At 37.4% G+C, this 27,038-nt stretch overlaps 3 protein-coding genes across 7 annotated transcripts in view; 1 reads left to right on the plus strand and 2 right to left on the minus strand.

The window, feature by feature from the left end:
- LOC126284460 (trichoplein keratin filament-binding protein) overlaps positions 1-739 on the minus strand; it is a 713,651-nt gene extending 712,912 nt beyond the window's left edge. The window contains exon 1 of the mRNA XM_049983385.1: positions 637-739. Within this exon, the coding sequence (XP_049839342.1) occupies positions 637-705 (69 nt within the window). The 5' untranslated portion in view covers positions 706-739. The remainder of the gene's footprint in view (positions 1-636) is intronic.
- Positions 714-14,985, plus strand: LOC126284461 (short-chain specific acyl-CoA dehydrogenase, mitochondrial). Of its 5 annotated transcripts, none has more exons than XM_049983391.1 (9): positions 714-842; positions 1,174-1,380; positions 1,493-1,665; positions 1,810-2,071; positions 2,833-3,021; positions 3,100-3,243; positions 3,339-3,466; positions 3,535-3,630; positions 13,921-14,985. In XM_049983391.1, the coding sequence occupies exons 2-9, from the start codon at positions 1,344-1,346 to the stop codon at positions 14,128-14,130; spliced, it is 1,239 nt and encodes a 412-aa protein (XP_049839348.1). In that variant the 5' UTR covers positions 714-842; positions 1,174-1,343; the 3' UTR covers positions 14,131-14,985. The 5 variants fall into 5 exon arrangements, with proteins under 5 accessions (XP_049839348.1, XP_049839351.1, XP_049839349.1 ...); XM_049983394.1 differs by having other exon boundaries at positions 771-858; XM_049983392.1 differs by having other exon boundaries at positions 794-1,025.
- The window catches only part of LOC126285263 (putative fatty acyl-CoA reductase CG5065), a 116,010-nt gene continuing 103,574 nt past the window's right edge, over positions 14,603-27,038 (minus strand). Inside the window, exons 7-9 of the mRNA XM_049984554.1 lie at positions 22,874-23,131; positions 15,229-15,356; positions 14,603-15,141 (exon numbers count right to left, since the gene is read on the minus strand). Of these exons, the coding sequence (XP_049840511.1) occupies positions 15,269-15,356; positions 22,874-23,131 (346 nt within the window). The 3' untranslated portion in view covers positions 14,603-15,141; positions 15,229-15,268. The remainder of the gene's footprint in view (positions 15,142-15,228; positions 15,357-22,873; positions 23,132-27,038) is intronic.

Consider the following 27,038-nt stretch of genomic DNA (forward strand, 5'->3'; position numbering starts at 1 on the left):
CTAAAGTTAATTACCACCGTAACATACGTGATGCACAGTAACTAGACTATTATATCAGAATATAGTTATCACTTCATCAGTTCCTAATAATGACATATATTCGATTTGAAAAGCAGATGACGATTTTTTTTATATCGTCAATAATTATTTAAATGTAAGAAGTAAGAACAACAGGGCCATACATTTGTGACACGAAAACGCCAATGTATATGCCACATCGAATTGCATGTTAATCACTTAACCAAATGCTACATTCGGCCGGAAAGCGGTCTCGTGTCACACTGCAAACTAAGTTTTCGTACCCTATGTCCCTTAGTTACTTCAACAACAACAAAATTTAAAAAAGAACCGTGAACACAATGCAATTTTATCTTCAAAAAGCATTACATATTTCGTCACTTGTGTTAGCGAAGAACTTTCCTTAACAGAAAGTAGAAGATTCGATCTGGGTAATTTCTTGTATATATAACGTCTGTTAAAAATCTGACAGAACTGGTACATTGTTCCACGCGCCAAGATCTTTACGCGCATAACCGCTTGTTTTAGACATTCAAACGAATTCATTTATTTAAAAAAAAAACGGTGTTGTACTATAAAACAAATAATCAACCTTCTGGTACTTGCACTTTAACTTACCTCGCACAGCACGTTACACAGCTGTCGGCTAACTTTCGTACAAACTAAGCGCCGGTCGTAAACAAACATTCACAGTCACTTGTTTACAGAGATCTTACTTTTTTTTCCAGAAGCGTCGTCTGTCATCAAAATTTGTGAAGTCGAACATACTGCAAGCATTAACAACTCTGATTGTAGGTCGACTCGTGTCTGACTATGTGCAAGACGTAAATAGTTTGTTTTGCTAGTTTCAGTTTTTTATATAGTAAATAGGAATAAATTTGTAATTTTATCAGTTGCTTAGTGTTTCAGTCCTGCTGTGATGGAATTTAGTAATCGCAAATCGGTATTAAAAATATGTATGCCAATAAAAAAAATGAATTGATTAAGGAACTTGAAGAAATGGAAAGGTTGACTAATTGATACAGAATGAGGAATGAATGAATGATGAACTTTGCAACTGTTTAATTTTTCCTGTTGATAATGAATAAAAACACAGTTTCGTTACATATTAAGTTTGTTTCATAGCGGAGCTGTCACTAATTATTTTTATTTCAGCGCTGTTGAGGAAGAATGATTCTAGTAGCGTTGCCCAATACAGGTATGACAGCTTCCTAATTTCTTTGGATGACTTGTTTTGAACCCTGCTCCCCGGTACAGAAGCCACTTAGTACATACCTTTAATAATCGTAAACATAGGGCTGAAGATAGTTTTCAGCTGATTCGAAATGTCTGTTGGTAAAACAAGAAAACTTTTGGATGTAGGTAAGAAACGTGATTTTCGTCTGACACCCCTTGATGACCATTTATTAACATTTAGTGAAGATATGTTATATATTTGTTATGGGACAACACTACATGTTTTCATTTCCTACAGCTCGCTTTAGCTGGAGTCCGTTATGTCACTTTCAACACAGATCAGTTTATACGCATTCGCAGCTCCCAGAAACACACAAAATGCTTTATAAATCTGTCCGCGACTTCGCTGAAGCCGAGCTGAAACCACTGGCTTCAAAGTTCGATCGTGAGCACTTGTACCCGGGTGATCAGGTACGTTTTTCTCCTAATACTTTCATCACAAATTAACATGGAGATCCCCGAAAACTGCATGAATGACACCCCCCCCCCCCCCACACACACTGATAGTCATTGTTAGCGAGCTTGTAATCACCATGCAAATATTGTTTTGACTAGATAAAGAAGATGGGAGAATTAGGCCTTATGGCTGTAGAGGTTCCAGAGGATTTAGGAGGAACTGGTTTAGACTATCTTGCGTATGCCATTGCCACTGAAGAAATATCAAGGGGTTGTGCTTCAGCAGGAGTAATAATGAGTGTCAACAATTCTCTGTACCTTGGACCTATTCTCAAATTTGGTACACAGAAGCAGAAAGAAAAATTTATTACCCCATTCACTACAGGTCAGCGTGTGGGGTGCTTCGCTTTGAGTGAACCAGGTAAGTTGTATTTCAAGGTTTCTTGAAATTACTGCTACCAGTTGCCTTTTGTTTTGTTCTTCAATTTCATTATTACTCCATTACCAGTTTCGAACCACCTAGTGATTGATCGTCATATGGTACATATCTATTAATTGTCTGCAGCAGTGTAGGAGTTGTGTTGCTGTGGCAAGACTTATAAGCCTAAATGCAACATGTAAGCACTCAGTATGGCGAGAATTATTCACATTAATTCCCGCCACACTCAGTGCTTACATGTTTCATTTATACATCTTGCCACAGCTACAAGAATCCCACACTGCTGCAGACAATATAATAAATATATACCACCTGATGATGAACCACTAGTTGGTTCAAAACCAGTAATGAAATAATAAAAAAATTGAAGAACAAAATAAAAAGTAGCTGGTTGCAGTAATTTCAAGAATCCTTTATTCATAACAGTCACAGTGTTCCTCGTCCATCATGGATAGAAGTGTTATGTTTTATTTCATTTTAACATCTGTAGCAAACAAAATATTGTTACACTGTTTTATTGTCAGTGTGAAGATAATTCTTAAATCAAACTTTCCATACTGTAGGTTACAATACATTGGTAATTGTCTCTTGCCTTGTTTTTCATTTGTAATATTTATGGAACCTTGATATGTTTCTCATACTTGTGGCGAATGCTCCAAAGTAGCTAGTTAAACTTACTAAAGATCTTTATGTGATTGATTGAGCTGTTGTAATCAATCTGCAATCACTATAATGTATTCTAGGAAATGGAAGTGATGCTGGTGCAGCATCTACTACAGCTCGTAAACAAGACAAACGATATATTCTCAATGGTACAAAGGCATGGATCACCAATGGTTATGAATCTGAAGCCACAGTTGTTTTTGCAACAACAGATAAAAGCAAGAAGCATCGTGGAATTAGTGCCTTCCTTGTTAGTAAACCAACGAAAGGTGCACAGTTTTGTTTCATTGATAATTGTTATACTTTCACATATCTTTTATGTTAACACAAATAAAATTTATGTTCAGGTCTGGAGCTGGGAAAAAAGGAAGACAAACTAGGTATAAGAGGCTCTTCAACATGCAGTTTGATATTTGAAGACTGTTCTGTGCCAGAAGAAAATGTTTTAGGAGAACTTGGGATGGGTTTCAAAATTGCAATGATGACACTGGGTAAATTTCTTAATGCATATGGCTAAGTTGTCTTTATATTTTTACAGTGCTGGTGTAGCACATAAATTATAATTGTTATTTCCATTTGCTTTCAGATGCTGGTCGGATTGGAATTGCTTCACAGGCTCTTGGCATTGCTCAGGCATCACTTGACTGTGCAGTTGATTATGCAAGCAAACGTATTGCATTTGGCTCTCCTATATTGAAACTACAAGCTATACAGGTTTGTTTCTCAGAATAGTCTGGATGTCATATTATGATACATGAGATTTATTGATATTACTGTTGCAGGCAAAGATAGCTGACATGGCTCTGAAGGTAGAGTCAGCAAGACTTCTGACCTGGCGGGCAGCACATTTAAAAGATACAAAACAACCATTTACGAAGGTGTGTAGAGCTCTAATTATTTTAATATGTGAAAGAAAGAAAGCAAATAAGTTTTGATAAGTTTTTAAGCACAATAGCTGGTTTTTCTAACCATCTGCTGAAACAGCAACAACTGAAAAGTAAAGTTTACACACGTAGAAGCTAGGATAAGAAGAGTAAAAGTCTGTTTTATGACTTACAACATTTCCTTTGCCAAGTAGTGTACTGTGTGCACTATATCAAAGCTAAGGTAAGCACAGAGTGCAGAGAAGGCATCAGAGATGAAGAGATGTTATCAACAGTTCATTGCTATGTCAGTCTTCCTTTTATCATCTGTCTTTCTTGATCTGAGATTAGAGACCACTTACTCAACAAATCAGGTGCACATTTTACTCTTTCATATTTCTGTTGCTTGTAATCAGACCAGGGATATAGTGACAGGTGAAAGCGGTCTGCTTGCCCTGGGATCAAACCTCAATTCTAGCCTTTCTATGGCAATGGTCTTACACCATGGACCACTTCAGAGCTTCAATTAACCATTCCTCTCTGCTGTGTGTGGTGTATTCTGTTGTTTGCGTTTCATATCGTACTTATCTGCCACGAAGTGCTGTCATACAGCTTCTAAACTTTAAGATAGTTATTTGATTACTCATCAGTGTCAGGACACATGCATTTGCTCCTAGAGAGAATATTTTTACATATATAGGAAGGCTGGGAACTAGCATGAAAATATAACAAGACAGTCGTACATTCGTGTGATGTTTTTCCTTTCTGCAATACGGGTAAAGGGGAGGGGGGGGGGGCTGAAACCTGTCTTCAACTAAAATCTTGCACTGAAAGCTGGGGGTCACTATGGAAGATGGTATGCCCTTTGGGTTGCCTTACCAAGCCACCTATTGGGGAAACAGCAATTTAAAGTAAACTCTGAATCACAACGCAACTCGGCATGTGCAGTACCAGAAGCATGTGAGAAAATGGCAGTGTCTGCAAATCCCATTGCAATGCATTATATACTTATTGCAAAATTGTCTAGTTCTCTGACAGCCATTTATATCTTCTAAAACATGTAATATTTGCCCAAATAACAATTCTACATGCTTGTAAACTTACTTTCTTAATCAGACATTGCACTTAAAGGAACATATGGTATTGAGCGACCTCATTGTTAATCACTGCCAGGATTAGTGTATGCACAAATTAACTTAAAAATTCCATGGTAGTATATTGAGAGAAAAAGCTCATGCTGTGGTTGTATGTTAGCATCTCATATAGCATGAACAATGTAATTTCATAATATAGTATTATTTAAGGTTATACATCTACATACATAATCTAGAAACTATTGTGAAGTGCATGCCATGCACTATGTATCATTGCACCATGTTTTTTTGAATTCTTTCCGTTCCACCCACGTATGGAGTTCTGGTGGAATGACTGCTTAAATGATTATGAACATACTGTAATTAGTCTAACCCTATCTTCATAGTATTTATGGAAAAACCGTAGGGAAACTGAAATATGTTCCTAGATTCTTCACATAATACGGCTTCCTGAAACTTTCTAAGTAGCCTTTTGTGGGATAATTGAGGTCTGTCTTCAGATGTTTGAAACTCATGTTTCTTGACATTTACACAACACTCATGTCTGAAATTCAGGTTTCTAAGCATTTACATAACACTGTCCTATGAGTAAAATAAACTTATGATGAGCTCCCATTTGTTGAATATGCATGTTATCTCCTGGTAGTCCTTCATTGCACTGGTCCCTTGTACTTAAGCAGAAGTCTTAAGATGAGGCACAGAAGTGTCTTGTAAGGTTCCTTTTAGACTGATTGCATTTCTGTAGCATTCTAACAATAAACCAAGTTCTGCCACCTGCACTACCTGTGACTGAGCCTAATGATATTAAATATTGCTGCAAGGTATTGCACCCAGCTTTTAGTATGAGTTGATTGATTCTAACTGTGATTAATTGTTGTTTAGTCATAGAATATTACATTTTTTGTGTCGTGAAGTGCACAGTCTTACATTTGTGAACATTTAAAGCAAGCTGCCAATCTTCATACCACTTTGAAATCTTATCAGAATATTTGTTCACTTTCCGTCAGATGTTAGATCTACTTCATTGTAGATAACTGCATCATCTGGAAAATGACAGAGGTTACCATCAGTATTATTTGCTAGGCCATGCACATACAAAGCGCCCAGCAAAGATCTTTATACACTTCTGTGGGGCATGCCAGAAGTTTCTTCTACTTCTGTGGATGACTCTCCATCCAAGGTAACATGCTGCGTTGTCCCTGCCACAATATCATGTGGTCACAAATTCTTCTTGTATGACAGTTTCTGGAAGTTGACGAAACTTGCAGAAGTTGACTTACTTGGCGAGCTTCCATTTCAAACAACTTGCAGAAGTAGCTTCTGCAAGTGACTTGTGGAAGTTTACTAGCTAGTGGGGAGACGCCTGAAGAAGTACAGCACATATTTCGCAAGTGAACAATAGCTGACTACTCAGTTATAGACTGCACCTATCTTTGTGGGAGGACACAATTCCCCCACTCCCCAGCCATCAGTAGCTCGTGAAGTTGGCAGTATTTGCTGCTAGTAGAGATATTTTATGCAGAAAATATATTCTGTGTGCACTTAAACAATGTAAATTGAAATTAACACAAAAACTAATACTTAATGTGTTAATTCTTCTGTTACAGTAAATGGCTGTCTTCTACTGTTAGGTTTACACTTGTCAACCATACAGATAAATATTCAACAATAACTCACCTATTGCTGTGTGGGTACTGAGAGTGATTTAATTTTCCTTCAATTTTGCACAAATTTTCAATTTCTAGTTTGTCTGACTTTAAATAAATTTGTGTCCAAATACTACATTTCACACATACCCAATTAACGATGCAAGGCTACGTGAAGATTATTTTTGCATTTTGTTTTGTTGTTGTGGAAGTCACTGTTCATTTGAAAAGGGTCATTCCATGTCAATTCAACCAATTTGAAAAAATGTTCCAGATTTGGTTGCCAAGTGTGGAATACTCATGTACAAAATTTAAGTTCCCCTGACAATTAGTTCCAGAATTATGGCTTGTGAAAGAAGGTGGCGTGACCTGGAAATTGCAACCCACATCTGGCAATCTATCTTCAGGTCTTAATAACTTTGGAACTATTCTACACACTCCAGTGAAATTTTTACAACCCAGTAACATCCATTTAGAGAATACACTCCATGAAACAAAACACCAACAACATGTTTCTGAGGGAAAATAAAAAATTCCAAAATGTGATTAAAAATGTAATACATTTAAAGGTACATATTGTAGGTGACCTTTATGCCAATTATAATTCACTCAAAAAGGGTATACATTTTTTTTTGTGGTAAGCTTGTTGTTGTTGTGGTCTTCAGTCCCGAGACTGGTTTGATGCAGGTCTCCATGCTACTCTATCCTGTGCAAGCTTCTTCATCTCCCAGTACCTACTGCAACCTACATCCTTCTGAATCTGCTTAGTGTATTCATCTCTTGGTCTCCCTCTACGATTTTTACCCTCCACGCTGCACCTCCAATACTAAATTGGTGACCCCTTGATGCCTCAGAACGTGTCTTACCAACCGATCCCTTCTTCTTGTCAAGTTGTGCCACAAACTCCTCTTCTCCCCAATCCTATTCAATACTTCCTCATAAGTTATGTGATCTACCCATCTAATTTTCAGCATTCTTCTGTAGCACCACATTTCTAAAGCTTCTATTCTCTTCTTGTCCAAACTATTTATCGTCCATGTTCACTTCCATACATGGCTACACTCCATACAAATACTTTCAGAAAAGACTTCCTGACACTTAAATCTATACTCGATGTTAACAAATTTCTCTTCTTCAGAAACGCTTTCCTTGCCATTGCCAGTCTACATTTTATATCCTCTCTACTTTGACCATCATCAGTTATTTTGCTCCCCAAATAGCAAAACTCGTTTCCTAATCTAATTCCCTCAGCATCACCCGACTTAATTCGACTACATTCCATTATCCTCGTTTTGCTTTTGTTGATGTTCATCTTATATACACCTCTCAAGAAACTGTCCATTCCATTCAAGTGCTCTTCCAAGTCCCTTGCTGTCTCTGACAGAATTACAATGTCATCAGCGAACCTCAGTTTTTATTTCTTCTCCATGGATTTTAATACCTACTCCGAATTATTCTTTTGTTTCCTTTACTGCTTGCTCAATATACAGACTGAGTAACATAGGGGAGAGGCTACAACCCTGTCTCACTCCCTTCCCAACCACTGCTTCCTTTTCATGCCCCTCGACTCTTATAACTGCCATCTGGTTTCTGTACAAATTGTAAATAGCCTTTCGCTCCCTGTATTTTACCCCTGCCACCTTTAGAATTTGAAAGAGAGTATTCCAGTCAACATTGTCAAAAGCTTTTTCTGTAAGTCTACAAATGCTAGAAACGTAGGTTTGCCTTTCCTTAATCTTTCTTCTAAGATAAGTCGTAAGGTCAGTATTGCCTCATGTGTTCCAGTATTTCTACGGAATACAAACTGATCTTCCCCGAGGTCGGCTTCTACTAGTTTTTCCATTTGTCTGTAGAGAATTCGTGTTAATATTTTGCAGCTATGGCTTATTAAACTGATAGTTCGGTGGCCTAAACACACACAGAACTCATATTGCCCATATAAGTCACACAAAGAGAGTTACATGCACACGAAAATACAAAAATTTGAAAAATTACCTGGAAAACATGGATTTTGTAAGTGTGGTAGCACAAAAGGGACAAGTGATATCCAAGCCAAATTTCAAACACTGCACAAGTAGACCATAATATAATATGTGCCAAAATTTCAACTTGTTATTGCAAGGCCTTTGTGTGCAATAAAAGTTTAAAGAGATGAATTTGGTTACATTTCTTTTAACACGATTTAGCAAGTAATAGTGATGATGCAGACAGCTTGTTTCAGATAAAGCTGTTGCAATTGTTGGGAACCATTATGCAACAGAAAGTTAAACAGTGTTAGTTTTCAGGGACAGAATGAGTCATTGTTAGGCAGGAACAACAAAGGAGACAAGCAATAATTACAGGTTACTCATGTTTTTAAGATTCTAGTTAAGACTGGTCAGTACTGTTATGGAAAGTCAGTATGGGGGCAGAAGAGTGTACTAGTGGTGCTTTTGCAGTATTGGTAGAGCAGAAGCATCTGAGTGTCATAAAGCAACATATGGAACAAAATGTGGGTTTCGCTTTGTACTGTATGATCTGGATAAATTGGACCAAGATTTGTTGCTATGGAGATCTGGGATGTACCCCGGACACAGGAAGTACAGTTCCAGGAAACTTTAGTGTTTGTTATCATCATATGAAAGTGTTTCTGGATAAGTATTCTTTCCTACAAAGAAGTTGTTTTGATCCGTTTCGGATTCATAAGAAGACAGTGAGGGGTAGCCTCAGAGAAATTGATATAAAATCAGTATTGAAAGTGAAACAGTGCTTGGGACTTAACATGAAACCAGGACAAAAGCTATGTCCCAGGTGTGCTACAGTGTTTCTTTTTTTTAAAAAAAAAAAAAAAAAAAAAAAAAAAGAGAGAGAGAGAGAGAAGAATATTCTGATAATTTACATGACAGGGACGAAGAGTATCAGCACCTACAACCACAGCGGATGAGCAATTTAATACTTGGCAGTGACTGCTCTTGGTTTGTCTCCCATGAAGACACACAAAGTTGGGAAAAGAGAGAGGCCCAGCTATGGTAGAAGAAAATTACAAGCAGCTCAAATGAAATTAAAACACAAAATAGCTGACTAATGGTGGAAGAGGAAGAACTATCTGCTCCAAAGGAATAGAAATCATGCTAGAAATGCTATGATTTGGACAAAATTGTGCATGATTTGAAAGAAAAATGTGCCATATCCACACACCAGAAAAATAGGTATTCTTACTCTTGTACCTTCCAGATGGTCTATTGACTACACTGCAAAAGAATTCATTGTTTCTACATATATGGTAAAGCAAGTTAGGAAAATAAAAGCAACCCAATGAGTGCTTCCACAACTCAGCAGGCTCAGGGTAAGCAATTGAGTTCAGAAATACAGGTGTTAGTGTTGGAGTTTTATGAAAATAATGACTACAGCCGGATAATGCTTGGAAAAAATACTATGTAACGGTGAAAATGGGAAATGTATGTGTACAGGTGCAAAAAAGACTGTTTTTATGCAACATATCAGAACTATATGTAGAATTCAAGGAAAAGTATCCCAATACCAAAGTAGGTTTATCATCTTTTTTCAGTCTTCGGCCAAAATGGGTTGTGCTTGTAAGTGCAAGGGGCACACAATGTTGTGTATGTGAGACCCATCAAAATGCTAAGCTGATGTTTGCTGCTATAAAGGATTCTGGTCTCGATTACAAAGGTGCAATGAAGCTGCTAGTGTGCGACATCAGTTCCTACCAGTGCATGATACACAGGTGTGAAAAGTGTCCTGGTAAGGCAAATCTTGCATAACAAATGAATAACAAACTGTATGGTGAACTCCTTATGGATGACGATGAACTTATTTCTTATAAACAATGGACACACATGGATCGCTCAAGTCTTGAAACAAAGCAATGTACACTGGAAGATTTTGTTGAAATGTGTTGTCAAAAAACGGACAAACTGACTTCACACAGCTTCACAGCAATAGCACAATAGGTGCATCTCCAGTTTTGTATATTATACTAGACTTTTCTGAAAATTGTGTGTTTGTAATTCAAGATGCCATCCAAGGATATCATTGGGACAACAGTCAAGCAACTCTCCAGCCATTTGCGATTTACTATAGAGGTGAATCAGGTGATGTGTCTGTCATGAACCTGTGCATTTTTAGTGACTGTTTAATTCATGATGCCATTGCAGTTTATGCCCAGATTCGCACTGTCATGGAATATGTGAAAAACAAGCTGCCTCGCATACATTTTGCGAAATACTTCAGTAATGGGGCAGCTAGTCAGTACAAAAATTGTAAAAATCTCAAAAATTTATGCATGCATTACCATGATTTTCAGATTCCCACAGAATGGAATTTTTTTGCAACAGGTCATGGTAAAAATGTATGTATAATACTAGATTTTTCAGAAAATTATGCATTTATAATTCAAGATGCCATCCAAGGAGCCATCATCACTTCTCTCCAGCGGACTCTGACAATGTGCAGATGAACAGACTGTCCAGTTATAACTATAGGTTCATGCACAACATGTGTCTTCACAGTGTGTCTGACTCAGGATTCAGAAGCAAAAGCAGCAACATACAACCAGGTTGCTATGTTATTGCTGTTTATGATGACAAATGGTACTTAGGATGTGTTGCAGAGTGCTGTGAAGCAGAAGGTGATGTATTTGTGAACCTCATGGCACCAGCAGGACCAGCAAGATCATTTCATTTGCCACATTTGGCAGACAGGCATTTGAGTCCTTTTGAACATATTCTTATGACAGTTCCAGTTCCTACCACAGTGTCAGGAAGACAGTACAATTTACCACTCAATGTACAAGTACAGTAGCTAAAGTGTGGGACAACTTCTGTTCGAAGCACAATCAACTGGTTTTTAGCAGTTAAGGTGCAGTAAACATTAATGATAGGTTGTGTCAATCTGTCTATATGTTGTTGCTTAGTGATTAAACAGTTGTGGGAGAGGATAAGAAGAGGCAGAACAGTTTACAATATGTTTTTGCAAAATGGTGTTGTGGAACAATGGCCACATCACCAAATACATCTGTCAACTTCCATTGTACACAAATGTCTTGCAATAACATGCTGAAATTTTGAGATATATATCATTATGGTCTGCTTATGCAGTGTGTGAAATTTGGCTTGGTACCACTTGTCTCTTTTGTGCTACCACACTTCAAAAATCCATGTTTTTCAGGTAATTTTTGTATTTTCGTGTGCATGTAACTCAGTTTTTGTGACTGATTGGGCATAATGAGTTCTGTGTGTGTTTAGGCCACATTAAGCTTACCACAAAAAATTATACCCTTTTTGAGTGAATTACATTTGGCATAGAGGGCATCTACAATATGTACCTTTTAACGTATTACATTTCTTAAATCACATTTTGGAATTTTTTATTTTCCCTCAGAAACATGTTGTTGGTGTTTTGATTCATGGAGTGTATTCTCTAAATGGTTGTTACTGGGTTGTAAAAATTTCACTGGACTGTGTGCAATAGTTCCAAAGTTATTAAGACCTGAAGTTGGGTCTGAAGATAGATTGCCAGATGTGGGTTGCAATTTCCGGGTCACGCCACCTTCTTTCACAAGTCATAATTCTGGAACTAATTGGCAAGGGAAACTAATACTTCGTACTCGAGTGTTCCAAACATGGTAGAATTAGTGTACTGAATTTCAGTCAAATCTGAGACTGAGCTGGAGCCCCTGGTTGAACTGACATGGAACGACCCAACTATCTTTCTTTTATTAGCTGTAAACATCAATAATAAGTATTTGTAATGGGATTTAGTTGCATTAATTCTAAGATCATTGAAGATGCTCTGTAAAATGTTTCATATCCCGTGTTACCACCTGAGGATGCAGTTTTGAACTTTTTGTTCAGAGGAGAGGTGGTGTGGCATTACACCATGGATAGCTGTTCTGTTTCCAGTCTGAAGTGATGAACCCATGTTTCATTGCCTGTGACAGTGTTCAACAAAAATTTTAATTATGCGTTTTGCACACTACATATTTACTACATCTGCATTATCCCAGACAATGACTGGATAATACAATGCAGAGGAAAATAATAAAATGATCTAGTAACCCTGCCATCAGCTAAGTGCAGAGAGATATTTCTGCTCTTCATTTATTCCTGATTTTTTGCCCCTCCCTTAATTAAAAGGTAATGATCAAACAGTGGCTTGCTCCAATTGTTACTGCTTCAGTATCTCCGTGACAAATCTTGTTAGCAAACTATAAAACAAGTGTTCAGAAACACTAATGAAGTTGTTGTTGTTGCTATTATTATTATTTATTAATATTATTTATTTTTTAAAAAGATAAATATGAGGGGCATTAATAAGTAATGCAACACATTTTGTTTCTGAAAGCAGGCTGATTTTATTCAGGATTCCAGTGCACCATATTATTCCCAACTCTTTTGGCTACAAAACCCTATTTTTCAACATAAGCTCCGTTCATTGTGACAGCCTTATGACACCTTATTAAGATGTCCTTTATGTCCCCATGGTACCACTCTACTGGTCAACATGGGAGTCAATATCTTGCAGCTTCAATAATCTTCCCATCAGCCACGTACTGATTCCCGCAGAGTGCATTTCTCATTGGGCCAAACAGATGGAAGTCAGAAGATGCACCGATGACCGTAGCTGTCTGGTCCCTTTAACCCCCTCAGAAGGTGCAAGATCTTGGTTGTAAGATGGATGAGGAAGAGCAGTCCAATGAAGTTTTGTGAGCTCCTCTCAGGTGCACAGAAATGTGGAAGGCCTCATGTTGTCATGGAGAAGTTCATTCACTTTTTTGTGGTAATAAGCACACTGAAGTTGTTTCTTCAACTTCCTGAGGGTAGCACAATACATTCCAGAATTGATCACTTCACCATGAGGGAGGATATCAAACAGAATAACCCGTTCAGAATCCAGAAGGTGTCACCATGGCATACCAGCTGAGGGTGCAGCTTTGAACTTTTTCTTTGGGGGAGAGGTGGTGTGGCAGGAGTCCATGGATAGCCGTTTTGTTTCCGGTTCAAAGTGATGAACCCATGTTTCATCACCTATGACGATGTTAGACAAAAAGTTGTCACGATCAGCTTCATAACGCGCAAGCAATTCTGCACAGGTAGTCCTTTATTGTTCTTTATGGTCTTCTAGACACCTTGACAAACAACTCACCATGCTTTTATTCTCTGTCAGATCTCTGTAGATAGTTTTCAAGCACCTATGAATATTTGTAATCGTCTGGTTTTCTGCCAAAAGAAACTCAATGACAGCTCTGTGCTTGGATCGCACCTCCGTTACAGGTGCCATTTTTGAAGGCTGTGTATAGTGCCACCACCTGTTGGAACTTTGTGAAACTATAGAGGCTGAAGTGAGAATATTCCATGATGTCTCACGACAAATTCCGCATTTTGTTACTGAAATTGGCAAGGGAAAAAAGTGTTGGATTACTTATTCAATGTCCATTGTAAATTTATGTTATGAAATAAACTGTTTCTTCAAAAAATGAAATTGTTCTTTCTGCATATGGAAGGACTTTTAATAACAAGAAATAGCCTTCTTTAGTAGTATACAGATGAAATGTTTTTGTATTGTAGGAAGCAGCAATGGCAAAATTGGCTGCATCAGAAGCTGCTACATTCTGCTCTCATCAGGCGATACAGATTCTTGGAGGAATGGGCTATGTGAGTGATATGCCAGCAGAGAGGCATTATCGAGATGCACGCATTACTGAGATATATGAAGGAACGTCTGAAATTCAAAGACTTGTGATTGCTTCCAATATTGCAAAGGAATATGGACTGTAAGCATGCGGCTTTGGTTTAACATTAACGATAATTGGGTTGCTGATGTCCTCTTAATCTTGTAAACAAGATTAAGAAAAAGTACAGATGGAATGTAGACGTAATACACAGAGGCAGCTTGTGTGAACCTGTGGATTTTCTCATTGTTTGCACGAAAGGAAAGTGACAGCCGTTTTCCTCTTAACATTTGTTGTACTTTATTATTTGCTAATTCAGCTGCAAAATGTATGTGGATGTGCATCTGTCAACAGTCACATATGTAAAGAATTGTCACAGTTGCTCTCTAGGAAAATTACCATAATTATTCTGAGACTGCACTGCACACCCTTGTTAAGTAACTACTTCATTGGTCTCGTGTCTCAATATTAAATGAAAATGTTCATGCTTAGAGTGTTGTTTGGCTGCAGTATTTGTGAGAAGTGACCTCCTCCTCCTCCTCCTCCTCCTTCTTCTTCTTCTTTTTTTTCCTCCCCCCCCCCCCCCCCTTGAGTGCTTTATATGCACTGTATGGCTGGAGTATTTTAATAATGTTATATTGACTGAGGTCTCTTATATCATTATAGGAAAATGTTTACTATCCAGTGCACAGTTTTAATAATGAATGTTTACAATATTTGGATAGTAACATTTATTTTATTTATTGCATATTCTTTTATAAAAGAGCAAATAAGAGTGCTGTATATAATATATTTTGATATAAACATTTTGTATAAGAATTTGTATGTGTAATATTTTATCATTGTGAGAAATACAAATAATCCTGTACATATGTTTTCTGATTTTAGATCTGAGAATCAATATCACATGCCTGTTTTCCAAACAATATTCCAAATAAATTTTGATTTATTTTGAAATTTACCCATATTTGTAAAAAGAAGTGATGAATCTTCAGACTTCCACAAAAGCTAATTTGCCATGTATTTGTGTACATATTTAATAATTCATCAGTGTGGAGAATATTAGAGACTAGAAGGCAATATTTGCTTTGGCATGTGCAGTGATTGTGATGAATACCTAGAATGAAGGAGTTAATGCTGTAAATGTTGTTATATTATGTAACACTGTAATTGTTACATACTACAGAATTGTATATAAAATTACCTTTTTATGTACAAATGTGCTGGTGTCCTGCCATATTAAATCATCTCAATTTAAAGCATAAATGCACTGCAATCCATGAAAGGATTAAACAAAGTGCAATTTTTGCCACTAAGTGAATTATATACAGCCTGGGGAAAAGTAAAGTTTCTGATTAGACTTGTGGTATACATGTAAGACAAAAGTTACAAAATATTTTAAATAACTTATAACTGATACTAACTTACTGAAGGGGAATGTATTAAGTCAGTGAAGTTGCATGCTCAGGATGTATGATGCAAATGTGGCACTTTAGCTTTTTCCTGATGTGACTGTTAGTCAGGGAAAAACAGATACAGTACAAAGTAGACACAACATCTTCCCTGTCTGACTATGGGTGACGGGCGCAAAATAGCACACAAAGGGTGTGTCATATTAAAATACAATGTAACATTTTTCAGTGTAGTAATATCCAAATCTTGCGCGAGTAGCACAGAGCGATGTTGGCACTAGTTAAAGCAGTGGCAAGAGAATACACAGCATTTGCCGTACAGGTATGGCAGGAAAGGGGGGGGGGGGGGGGGGAGCAGCTCATATCATTTGTGCAGTTAATAATCAAACAGTTTTGAGATTTCATGTTAGTGGGTGTGTTAGTACTAGCCAGTGTCCATTGCAGTTACTTAGTTGGACAGTTACATGTTCTGGAGACCATTTTGCACAACAGATCATATTTATTATTTATTTATTTATTTATTTATTTATTTCGGGTTCCGGTGATCCATGTTGTGAATACATCACAGGATATGGAACGTGTCAGTTTTACAAACTTTTTATGGTATTTTGTAAGTATTGCTATTATTCATATTAAAATTATATGGCTTAGATTAACATTACAAATTAAAATCACAAAAAAATAAATGTTACAAAGTTAAGTATTACAGACTCTATACAAAAATATATTAAAGACAAAGATTCCAAGACTTACCAAGCGGGAAAGTGCCGGTAGATAGGCACAATGAATAAAACACACAAACACACACACAGAATTTCGAGCTTTCGCAACCGGACATCCGTCCACATCAAACCCACCAACAAGCAACAGTACCTCCATTATGACAGCTGCCACCCATTCCATATCAAACGGTCCCTTCCCTACAGCCTAGGCCTTCGTGGCAAACGAATCTGCTCCAGTCCTGAATCCCTGGACCATTACACCAACAACCTGAAAACAGCTTTCGCATCCCGCAACTACCCTCCCGACCTGGTACAGAAGCAGATAACCAGAGCCACTTCCTCGTTCCCTCAAACCCAGAACCTCTCACAGAAGTACCCCAAAACTGCCCCACTTGTGACAGGATACTTCCCGGGACTGGATCAGACTCTGAATGTGGCTCTCCAGCAGGGATACGACTTCCCAAAATCCTGCCCCGAAATGAGATCCATCCTTCATGAAATCCTCCCTACTCCACCAAGAGTGTCTTTCCGCCGTCCACCTAACCATCGTAACCTCTTGGTTCATCCCTATGAAATCCCCAAAGCACCCTCCCCACCCTCTGGCTCCTACCCTTGCAACCGCTCACGGTGTAAAACCTGTCCTATGCGCCCTCCCACCACCACCTACTCCAGTCCTGTAACCCGGAAGGTGTACACGATCAAAGGCAGAACCACGTGTGAAAGCACCCACGTGATTTACCTACTGACCTGCCTACACTGTGACACTTTCTTGCGCGCGAGCATATACCTATGCTTTTTTCCCCCTAAGGTAAGTCTTTCTGCTTCCGGGATTGGAATGACTCCTTACCCTCTCCCTTAAAACCCACATCCTTTCATCTTTCCTTTTCCTTCCCTCTTTCCTGACGAAGCAGCCACCGGTTGCGAAAACTCGAAATTCTGTGTGTGTGTTTGTGTGTTTTATTCATTGTGCCTATCTACCGGCGCTTTCCCGCTTGGTAAGTCTTGGAATCTTTGTTTTTAATATATTTTTCCCATGTGGAAGTTTCTTTTTATTTTATTTACAGACTCTATACACATACATACAGAAAATATACTACTGAAAACTTAAGATGTTTACAAGTAATAGATATACAGGATCACAAATGATGAGTGGGTAATGTATCTGAGACTTATCCGTATAGGTACTAGGGTACTATTCATCGTGGTTCAGGAACTCTTCTATAGTATAAAATGACCCTTGCAATAGGAACTGCCTTAAGCTTTTCTTAAACGAGAACTCATCATCTACTAAACACTTAATTTGTGAAGGGAGGGCATTAAAAATCTTACAACCACTGAAGTGGACGCCCTTCTGTACCTTACTCAGGTTTGCATGCTCATAGTGGATATCATCTTTCCTTCTAGTATCATGATTATGATAAACACTATTAGTTTTGAAGAGGGGCTTTTTTTTCCTTATGAAACACACCAAGGAGAATATATATTGTGCAATGAATGTGAAGATTTGAAGTTCTTTAAAAAGATTTCTGCATGTGGCTCTAGGGTGGGCTCCACTCATGATTCTTATGGCTCTTTTCTGTGCAGATAGCACTTTCCTAGCAAGTGGCTGATTTCTCCAGAATATGATTCCATATGCCATAATGGCGTGAAAATAACCATAATAAGCTGATTTACTGGTTTCCGTATTTCTGTAAGAGCAGATAATGCGTAAAGCATAAGTTGCCGAATTCAGCCTTTTGCAGAGATCCAAGATGTGGTTTGACCAGTTTAGTTGGCTATCTATATGTAAGCCAAGGTACTTTGTACTATCGACCTTAGCTATCTGCATGTCACCTAGTTTTTGTTCTTGTTCATCTTCTTTAGAGACTGTCTGAAACTGGACATAGTTTGTTTTACTGTGATTAATAGAAAGACCATTTACATTAAACCAGTTCACAATATCACTAAAAACCTTATTAGCTGTCACCTCAAGTTCATCCACTGATTTACCAACCAGTAGCATAGTGTCAGCAAAGATGGTGAATTTACAAAAATCTGTACATAGAGGAAGATCATTAATAAAAATAATAAAAAGTAGGGGACCCAGAATGGAGCCTTGAGGCACTCCACAGGTGATTGTTCCCCATTCCGATGATGCTGATGCACCTTCTTGACTATCCAGTACAACTTTCTGTTTTCTGTTTGAAAGATAAGAATGGAGCCACTTCCCTTCTGCCCCACTTATGCCTAGATATGAAGCTTTATGCAAAAGTATTTGGTGACTGACGCAGTCAAATGCTTTTAAGAGGTCACAAAATATTCTATCTATCTTCATCTTTTTGTTGATGGACTCCAAAACATTGACAGCAAATGCAAATATTGCATCTTCTGTTGATAACCCCTTCTGAAATCCAAACTGACTTTTACTGATGATCTTATATTCCATGAGGTGATTAACAATCCTGGCATGCATTAGTTTCTCTAAAACCTTAGTAAAACTTGTCAGTAGTGAGATTGGCCGATAGTTAGCAGTATCTGCCTTATCAAAAATGTGGCAAAGGATTCTACTTAAGTGGCCGCAGCAGTATTTTAATAATTTGCTAGATATGTTGTCAACTCCAGTGGAGTTTTTACTTTTCAGGGATCTAATTATTCTTTCAATTTCTGGAATAGTGACTGTTGTTATTTTGATTTGTGGTACTGTGCCAGGTACACTGGCTTGCAGAAAACTAATGGCTTGATTTATGGAGCCTTGCGATCCAATTTGTTCTGTTACTGTTAAAAAATGTTTGTTGAACATATCAGCAACTGTTTTTGGATCACTAACAATATGATCCTGATTTTTTATTTGAATATTTTCACTGTGAACTGCACTTTTCCCCGTTTCCTTCTTTACAAAATTCCAAATAGTTTTTACTTTATTGTTCGAGTTATCAATTTCTGCCTTTAAGAACATGTTCTTTGATGCCTGTATGGTTTTGTTAAGAATTTTACTGTACAATTTGTAATGCTTAATCTTATGTGAATCATCTGATGTCTTGGCTCCTGCATAAAGCTCCCTTTTTGTTCTACAGGAAATTTTGATGCCCTTAGTAACCCAAGGCCTGTGATCTGATTTATACAGATTTTCTCTAATTAACTTTTTAGGAAATGTTTCTTCAAAAATACTTGTAATCTCGTTGATAAATATATTAAATTTGGAGTTTACATCAATAGCAGCATACACAGAAGACCAGTGCATGTGCTGTAGTTTATGTTTAAAGTTTTCCATGTTGTGTGTGTTTGTAATCCTAATGTTTTTCCAAATGAAATTTACTCTCCTTTGTACATTTATTTGGTTTATGGTGAGCAACTGTCCATCATGATCAGATAGGCCATTTGTAACATTTTTTACACTTAATTATATGCATCCTTATCTATAAATATATTATCTATTAATGTACTAGAACTGGCTGTTACTCTAGTTGGACTGTTTACCACTGACACTAAATTGTAAGAGCACATCAGGTGTTAAAGATCTGTTCTATTCCTGTTTTCTGTTAAAAAGTCCACATTAAAGTCACCCATTACAATGACTGATTTAGTTTTTCTAGACAGGCGGGACAAGAGTGATTCAATATTTCCCATAAAATCGTTCAGATATCCAACAGGAGCCCTGTAAATTGACAGCACAATAACTGTTGCACTGTCTGTTGTTATCTCAATACCACACACCTCAAAGTGCTGTTCCACACAATATTTGCTTAAATCTAGAGATCTATACACTACATTATTCCTAATAAATATTGTGACACCACCCTTTCCCATACTAGATCTTTAATAGTGGGCAGCTAAACAAAAGTTTTCAATCTGTAACATGTTGATTCCGTCTGTGATATGATGTTCAGAGAAACACAATATATCAGGTTCACTTCCACACTCTTCATCACTTAGGTGATTTAGCAGTTGGTCTATTTTATTTTTCAGACCTCTTATATTTTGATGAAATACAGACAAAGTTTGAGACTTGCTCACCTTTATATTTGTATATTTGTTTGTGATATTTTTTCTCAGTAGACTAGGTAGTTCTGCTTGTGGCGCTGGAGTCCCATGTTTAATACACGAGAGAGATGTTTCACATGATTTTGACTGCTTTTCTCTCGTGTCACTCAACATAAAAAACGCTGAGTTACCTTTCTGTTTCGTGTAGGACGAGCTGCTGCTTCCGCTGTGTGTGGTTCAGCTGCTAGTTCTCGTACTGAAGGCACTGCTATTTCAGATGATGATGCTGTTTCAGTTGATGATGATGTCAGTTCCACACAATGGGATAGGTGGTTTGGCCATAAAAAGTTTTTGCAATTAAACATGCTACACATTTTGAGCACAGTTTGTAGATCTGTGAATTTACGTTGGTTACTGCTGTGTTTACACATGACCAGTTTGGAAGATCATGTCTGAAAGGCACATCCACTAAAAACACTTTCTTCGATGCAATGCACGGTAATTTGGCTTTTAAAGTTTTTGTTAGATGTTGGCTGTTGTTGCAAGCAACATCGTTTGTTCCTGTTGCAATTACCACAATGTCAGAGGTGCAAGTTTTGGGGGTGTTTTGGTTAACGTTTTTGAGTACGAAACTTGCATTGGCTTGAGGGTAAACGTAGCCTAAACATTCAATGTGAGCGTTTTCATTTAAAAGTTTAGATAAATTGCGTTCTTGGCTGTCACCTAAGAAACAGCCTTGAGCTTTTGGCCATACGATTTTTGTTTTTCATCAGATTTTGTGTTTACTTCCGCTTTGTTTTGGGAAGTACTAATAAGTAACTTTGGGTTTGTGGGCGGTGGTTGCGACATTTTTGGTTGAATATTACTTTTAGATGACAATAGACATGGTTGCACTTTACCGTTTGGGGTGGTACACACATTTTTCCTGGAATTCTTATTTGCAGCACTAGAATCATGGTCCTGGTTTACAGTAACATGCTTGTTATTACTGGGATTCCTAGCCATGCGTGGATAAGACGAACACAATACACTGTCTTTGCGGCCATCATTTTCACTTTCGGGCAGTTTCTTCTCTACTTGTACTCATTTTTCCATGTGGTCTTCGTATTCCGAACGTGTTGCAGCCAGATCTTGTTTCAGTACACTAATTTCCTTCTTCTGTGCCGCCAAAATAACTTCGAGATTGCTTACTTCTAAGCACTCAGCAGATAATTTTCCCGTCACTATTTTGTGATTCTTCAGGAGTTCTTCGTGCTTACAACGTAATGCAGCTAGTTCTTATTTTACTGTATTGAATTCCTTTTCCTGTAGTGTTAGGGAGTCCTTTAATTTATTTTCTGCTAGATGCTCAACACACGTTCGGCATTGCCACTGGTCTCCATCGTTTATGAGTTTAAGGTTTATTTTCACGCACTTATCGTGATACCAACACTTGCATTCTGTGCATAGGATACCTTTCACTACCTTTCTGGAGCACATATTACAAACGGAGCGATCACATAATAACGAAACTGAGAGACGATCTTTTTCACTACCTTTACTCGGCGCCATCTTGCACTTAAATTTGGTGTGGAATCAGACATTTTACATTCACATCAGAAATTAATTTGTTCATACGGTCATGTGTGCGAGAGTTGCATTTGTGTGTGTGTGTGTGTGTGTGTGTGTGTGTGTGTGTGTGTGTGTGAGAGAGAGAGAGAGAGAGAGAGAGAGAGAGAGAGAGAGAGAGAGAGAGAAGAAGGCTTTTTGGTTGAAAGCTTAGTTGTTTAACACATTCTTTGTTGTTCCTGTCTGCTACTCAACATTTCCACCATGTGGTGAGTAGAAATCTATCCTTTTCAAAATACTGTCATTATTCCTTCCTGGGTTTTCCACTGTTCATTTAAAATATTTCTTTATTTGTAGTATTCTTTCACCTGCTGGCATCATTAAATCAAAATTTGAATTTGTAAAATGCTGTTCAGTGCCAGTTTCAATCAGATCTATGCATATGTCTGTTGACAGTATACGACAATATTCCATCCTGGATTTTCCATTGTTTGTTTGTATCTACATCTACATATATACTCCGCTAGCCACCAGGCGGTGTGTGGCGGAGGGCACTATTCACGCCAAATTTCTTATGTCCATTGAAATTGATACTGATCAATGTTTTACAGGTTCTGAGTTTTAATCTGATGATTACAGTATCTGAAATAATTTTATAAATAAAGAAATATATTAAGAAATCTAGACAGCTTTATTCACAAAATTTCCACTATAATCACAAGCTCACCCAGGAAATTTATTTCCTTTACTGATATACTGGTCTTGTATAAATTATCTGCATGGCCAGGAGCATAATCAATGGGTGGAGCATGGAGATGATGTAATAGTCTGTACATTTAAAGGTAGATTCTGTTGTACATAAGATGTCGCGTAAGAAAGATGAATGTGATATGTAAGAAACGGACAGAATGCATAGAACTAATTTTGAAGCCTATTTACATATTTTTGTATGTGTGAATGTATTATTTAAATATTACAACAGTTACTTTCATGTCATGTTTTTCTGCTCTTTAAATATGTGATATGTAAGAAATGGACAGAATGCATAGAATTAATTTTGAAGCCTATTTACATATTTTTGTATGTGTGAATGTATTATTTAAATATTACTACAGTTACTTTCATGTCGTGTTTTTCTGCTCTTTAAATATCACATGGTTGCTGTAGTTTACTCAAGATTATTGTGTAATAATTGAAATTTGCTTACCTTCTCAGTTTCAATTTTGCTTTTGTGATACTGGCATCATCCAGGTTTAATATGAACCTTCTATAACCAAGTACCCACAGTTTTATGTAATCAGTTATGTCAATCCTTGTTGCATCAAAACTAAATTGCTCCTGGTCATGTTTATTTAGCCTGTGCTGAAGGTCTTTAAGACTCTGGTTTGGAAATGACCACTCATTAAGAATGAAATATTTCACATTCTCTCCAGCTTCATATATTTTCTTCTGTAGTTTAAATAACCTGCCAATCAAGAGAATGAGTTTTATAAACCATATTGTGAGAGTGATAGCATTTAACATAAATTTGCTAACATTACATACATTGTTCACAATTTTATAATTGTGTAGAGCACATAAAAAGAAATTGGAAAATACCTGCCAAAGCAAAGATCGTGATATACAAGCCACATTATTTGCCAATTTTGACCTATGGGTCAGATCAATCCCCTAAAAAAAACTATGGAGATGAGTAGCTGAAATAGTTTGGACATGTTAAAAGAATGGGACCAGAAAGACTTCCAAGAAGACCCCTAGAATGGACAGAATCTACATCTACATCCATACTCCACAAGCCACCTGACGGTGTGTGGCGGAGGGTACCCTTGAGTACCTCTATCGGTTCTCCCTTCTGTTCCAGTCTCGTATTGTTTGTGGAAAGAAGGATTGTCGGTATGCCTCTGTGTGGGCTCTAATGTCTCTGATTTTATCTTCATGGTCTCTTCGCGAGATATACGTAGGAGGGAGCAATATACTGCTTTCTCATTGGTAAAGGTATGTTCTCGAAACTTTAACAAAAGCCCGTACCAAGCTACTGCTGCAGAGTCTTCCACTGGAGTTTATCTATCATCTCCGTAACGTTTTCATGATTACTAAATGATCCTGTAACGAAGCGCGCTGCTCTCCGTTGGATCTTCTCTATCTCTTCTATCAACCCTATCTGCTATGGATCCCACACTGCTGAGCAGTATTCAAGCAGTGGGCAAACAAGCGTACTGGACGAAGACCAGGTAGAAAACCATGAAGAAGATGGAGAAATCTGGTGAAGGATGATGTGAAACCCAGAGGATGCAATGTGAGGAGATGCTCATTGATAGACTGTAGGCTAAAGGAGAAGCTGGAAAGATCCTCTGTGGATGACCCGCATAAGCAGAAACGTTTCAGGAAGAAGAAAAAGGTTACAAACACCAAAATGTTATGAATATAAATGAAGAAGTGGAGGTTGTTGCAAGATGGATAAAACACTGCATTTGTTCATCATATAGATCACAGTGTCACTAACAGATAACACGAAGATGGTAACATTTATTTTCAGTTTCTCAAAGATATTCTGTGGACACTGATAGCAGCAACATATAAAAGGAATAAAAGAATACTAAGAAACCCTATTTTATCATTAGCATTGTAAGAAATTAAGGAGATGATGTAGAATGATAAAAAAGAAAGAAACGTATATGAGTTACCTAAACTTTTGTCCCAGAAAACTCAAGAGTTGCTATCACCCATTTTAATACTGCTCTTCACAATGATGCAAAGCATAAAGTTAGTGAATACATTCTTTTCCAACTGTGCTGCTGCCTTTGAGAGACTTACACAATTCACATGTTTGTTTACAAACAGAAACTGATTTCCAAATTTTTCTTTGTGAGAGACCACATGTGCCAAATAGTTCCAATTGTAAATTGTGGATTCTAATATTTTACTACTCATGTCATTTTCATATAATTTTTCATTGGCTGTGTCAGTAATGGTGTGTATGGTTATATATTTTTGACCATTTGCAAGTGCTGTAAAGAGCTTGTACTATAATTTTCAATGCAATAGGGCCTGCAGCTGTGATGAATTTTTTGAATGATTTTGTGATGCCTTTAGCTGGCATTCTCTTCATTTAACGTACAATTGTACAATTTTGGCCTTAGACAATTTTCAAGTATCGAAAATGGAAGCATTATACGTAGGATATAATAGTAACACTTGTGATTTTGATTTAGGAACAAGTCATATCTGTAGATATACTAAGCACATGATAACTTACTTTATGGATGATGTGTAACAATGTTATGTGAAGAATAGATGCTAAGTCACAGATCATCATCATCAGCCAATTCAATCATTAAATGATGTGGCCTCTTTGAGTCAGTAAATTAGCTTACTATGCCTACTTTCATTCACTGCTTTCGTATGGCATCATATTCTGGGGTAATTCATCGTTGAGTAGAAAAGTATTCATTGCACAAAAACGTGTAATCAGAATAATTGCTGGAGCCCACCCACGGTCATCCTGCAGACATCTATTTAAGGATCTAGGGATCCTCACAGTAACCTCACAGTATATATATTCCCTTATGAAATTTGTTGATAATAATCCAACCCAATTCAAAAGTAATAGCAGTGTGCATACCTATAACACCAGGAGAAAGGATGATCTTCACTATGCAGGGTTAAATCTGACTTTGGCACAGAAAGGGGTAAATTATGCTGCCACAAAAGTCTTTGGGCACCTACCAAACAGCATCAAAAGCCTGACAGATAGCCAACTAACATTTAAAAATAAATTAAAAGAATTTCTAGATGACAACTCCTTCTACTCATTGGCTGAATTTTTAGATATAAAGTAAGTAAAAAAAAAAAAAAACTTAATCATTAGTGTCATGCAATATTTTGTGTAATGTAATTTCTTGTACAGACATCTTTTATTAACCTGACACGTTCCACATCATTACGAAGTGTCGTATTCATGATCTATGGAACAAGTATTAATCTAATCTAATCTAAGTCGTGGATTCAGGTAGGCTTTCAGCAGTCTTCTCCAAGTGGGACGGTCTTGGGCAGTTCTCTGCCAGGTGTTACTAGCGATCTTCTTGATGTCTTTGTCCCATCTGTCTGGTGGTCTTCCTCTAGGCCTCCGGTGCTCTCTCGGACTCCCCTCCAGTACTAGCTTTGTCCATCTGTTGTCTTTACTTCTTGCGACGTGGCCAGCCCACTGCCATTTCAAGGAACCTACTGTCTCTAAGACACTAACAAGTCTTAAGTCACAGATAGGCACAACAAAATAACTGTCACAAAATAAGCTTTCATCCAACAAGGCCTTTGTCAAAAATAAATGACAGACATACACAGACTGACATGCAAACGCAACTCACATACACACACACATGACCACAATCTGTAGCAGCTGGAGCCGGACTGAGCCTGAACATGTACACCTAGAAATTTTGTATGACTGCCCGTCGACACGTTTTTTCCTTCAATAGTGAAAACAGGGTTTGCAGGATGGAGGTTTTGTGTGGTATGAGAGTTAATGTATGATGAGTCTATTGCTCTTGAACCAGTGTCTTAAGGTACGCATAACTGATACTGCAGTCTCCTTTAGATTTTCCTCATTCTGTGATTTAATTAGAATATTAGTGTCACCTGCAAACAGTACAGTGGTTCCACGATGTATGTTACTAGCCAAGTCATTTACATACAGCAGAAATAGGACAGGTCCTAGAACTGACCTTTGTGGGACTCCATACTTCATTTTGTGCTCATCACTGTAAAAACTAGAATTTTTTTTCACTATCTTTGTGTTTTATTTCTGTAATCTGCTGACAATTACTGAAGTACGACTGGATCCACTTTTCAGACTGGCCTCGTAATTCCATAATTACTTAATTTACACAAGAGAATGCCATGATCAGCTACATCAAATGCTTTACTTAGATCCATAAATATTCCAGATACATGTTGTTTATTATCCACTGATTTTAATACTTCATTTAAGAAGGCAAAAATTGCTGACTGAGTTGACTTCCCAGCTCTGAACCCATGTTGCGAGTCACTTATCAGCCTCTCTTTATTTAAGAAAACTTTTAATCTTCTAAGGAACATTTTTTCCACAATTTTTCTAAAGCCTGACAAAACTGAAACTGGTCTGTAATTAGGAATATCATTTTTTGCACCCTTCTTATACAAAGGTGTTACTTTTGCAGTTTTTAGGTTATTTGGAAATACACCACTAGCTTTGATAATAGCATCTGGTATCTCATCAATGCCCACTGAATATTTATTAGGTAATTCTTTTAGGATTCTTGACAGTTCCTCAGGTGTTGCTGGATACAGGAATAATGTGTTTGAATGAATTTTTTGATCTGTTTATCATGGTGTGT

This window comes from Schistocerca gregaria, chromosome 8 (genome assembly GCF_023897955.1).
Source record: "Schistocerca gregaria isolate iqSchGreg1 chromosome 8, iqSchGreg1.2, whole genome shotgun sequence".
NCBI classification, from domain to species: domain Eukaryota; kingdom Metazoa; phylum Arthropoda; class Insecta; order Orthoptera; family Acrididae; genus Schistocerca; species Schistocerca gregaria.

What these genes read in the sequence shown, in the direction of transcription:
- LOC126284461 (XM_049983391.1), top strand. Translation starts at nt 1,344, where the DNA reads ATGTCTGTTGGTAAAACAAGAAAACTTTTGGATGTAG. An exon ending in TGAAACTACAAGCTATACAG is followed by an intron (nt 3,467 to 3,534) that starts GTTTGTTTCTCA and finishes TTACTGTTGCAG; the next exon opens with GCAAAGATAGCTGACATGGC. An exon ending in CAAAACAACCATTTACGAAG is followed by an intron (nt 3,631 to 13,920) that starts GTGTGTAGAGCT and finishes TTTGTATTGTAG; the next exon opens with GAAGCAGCAATGGCAAAATT.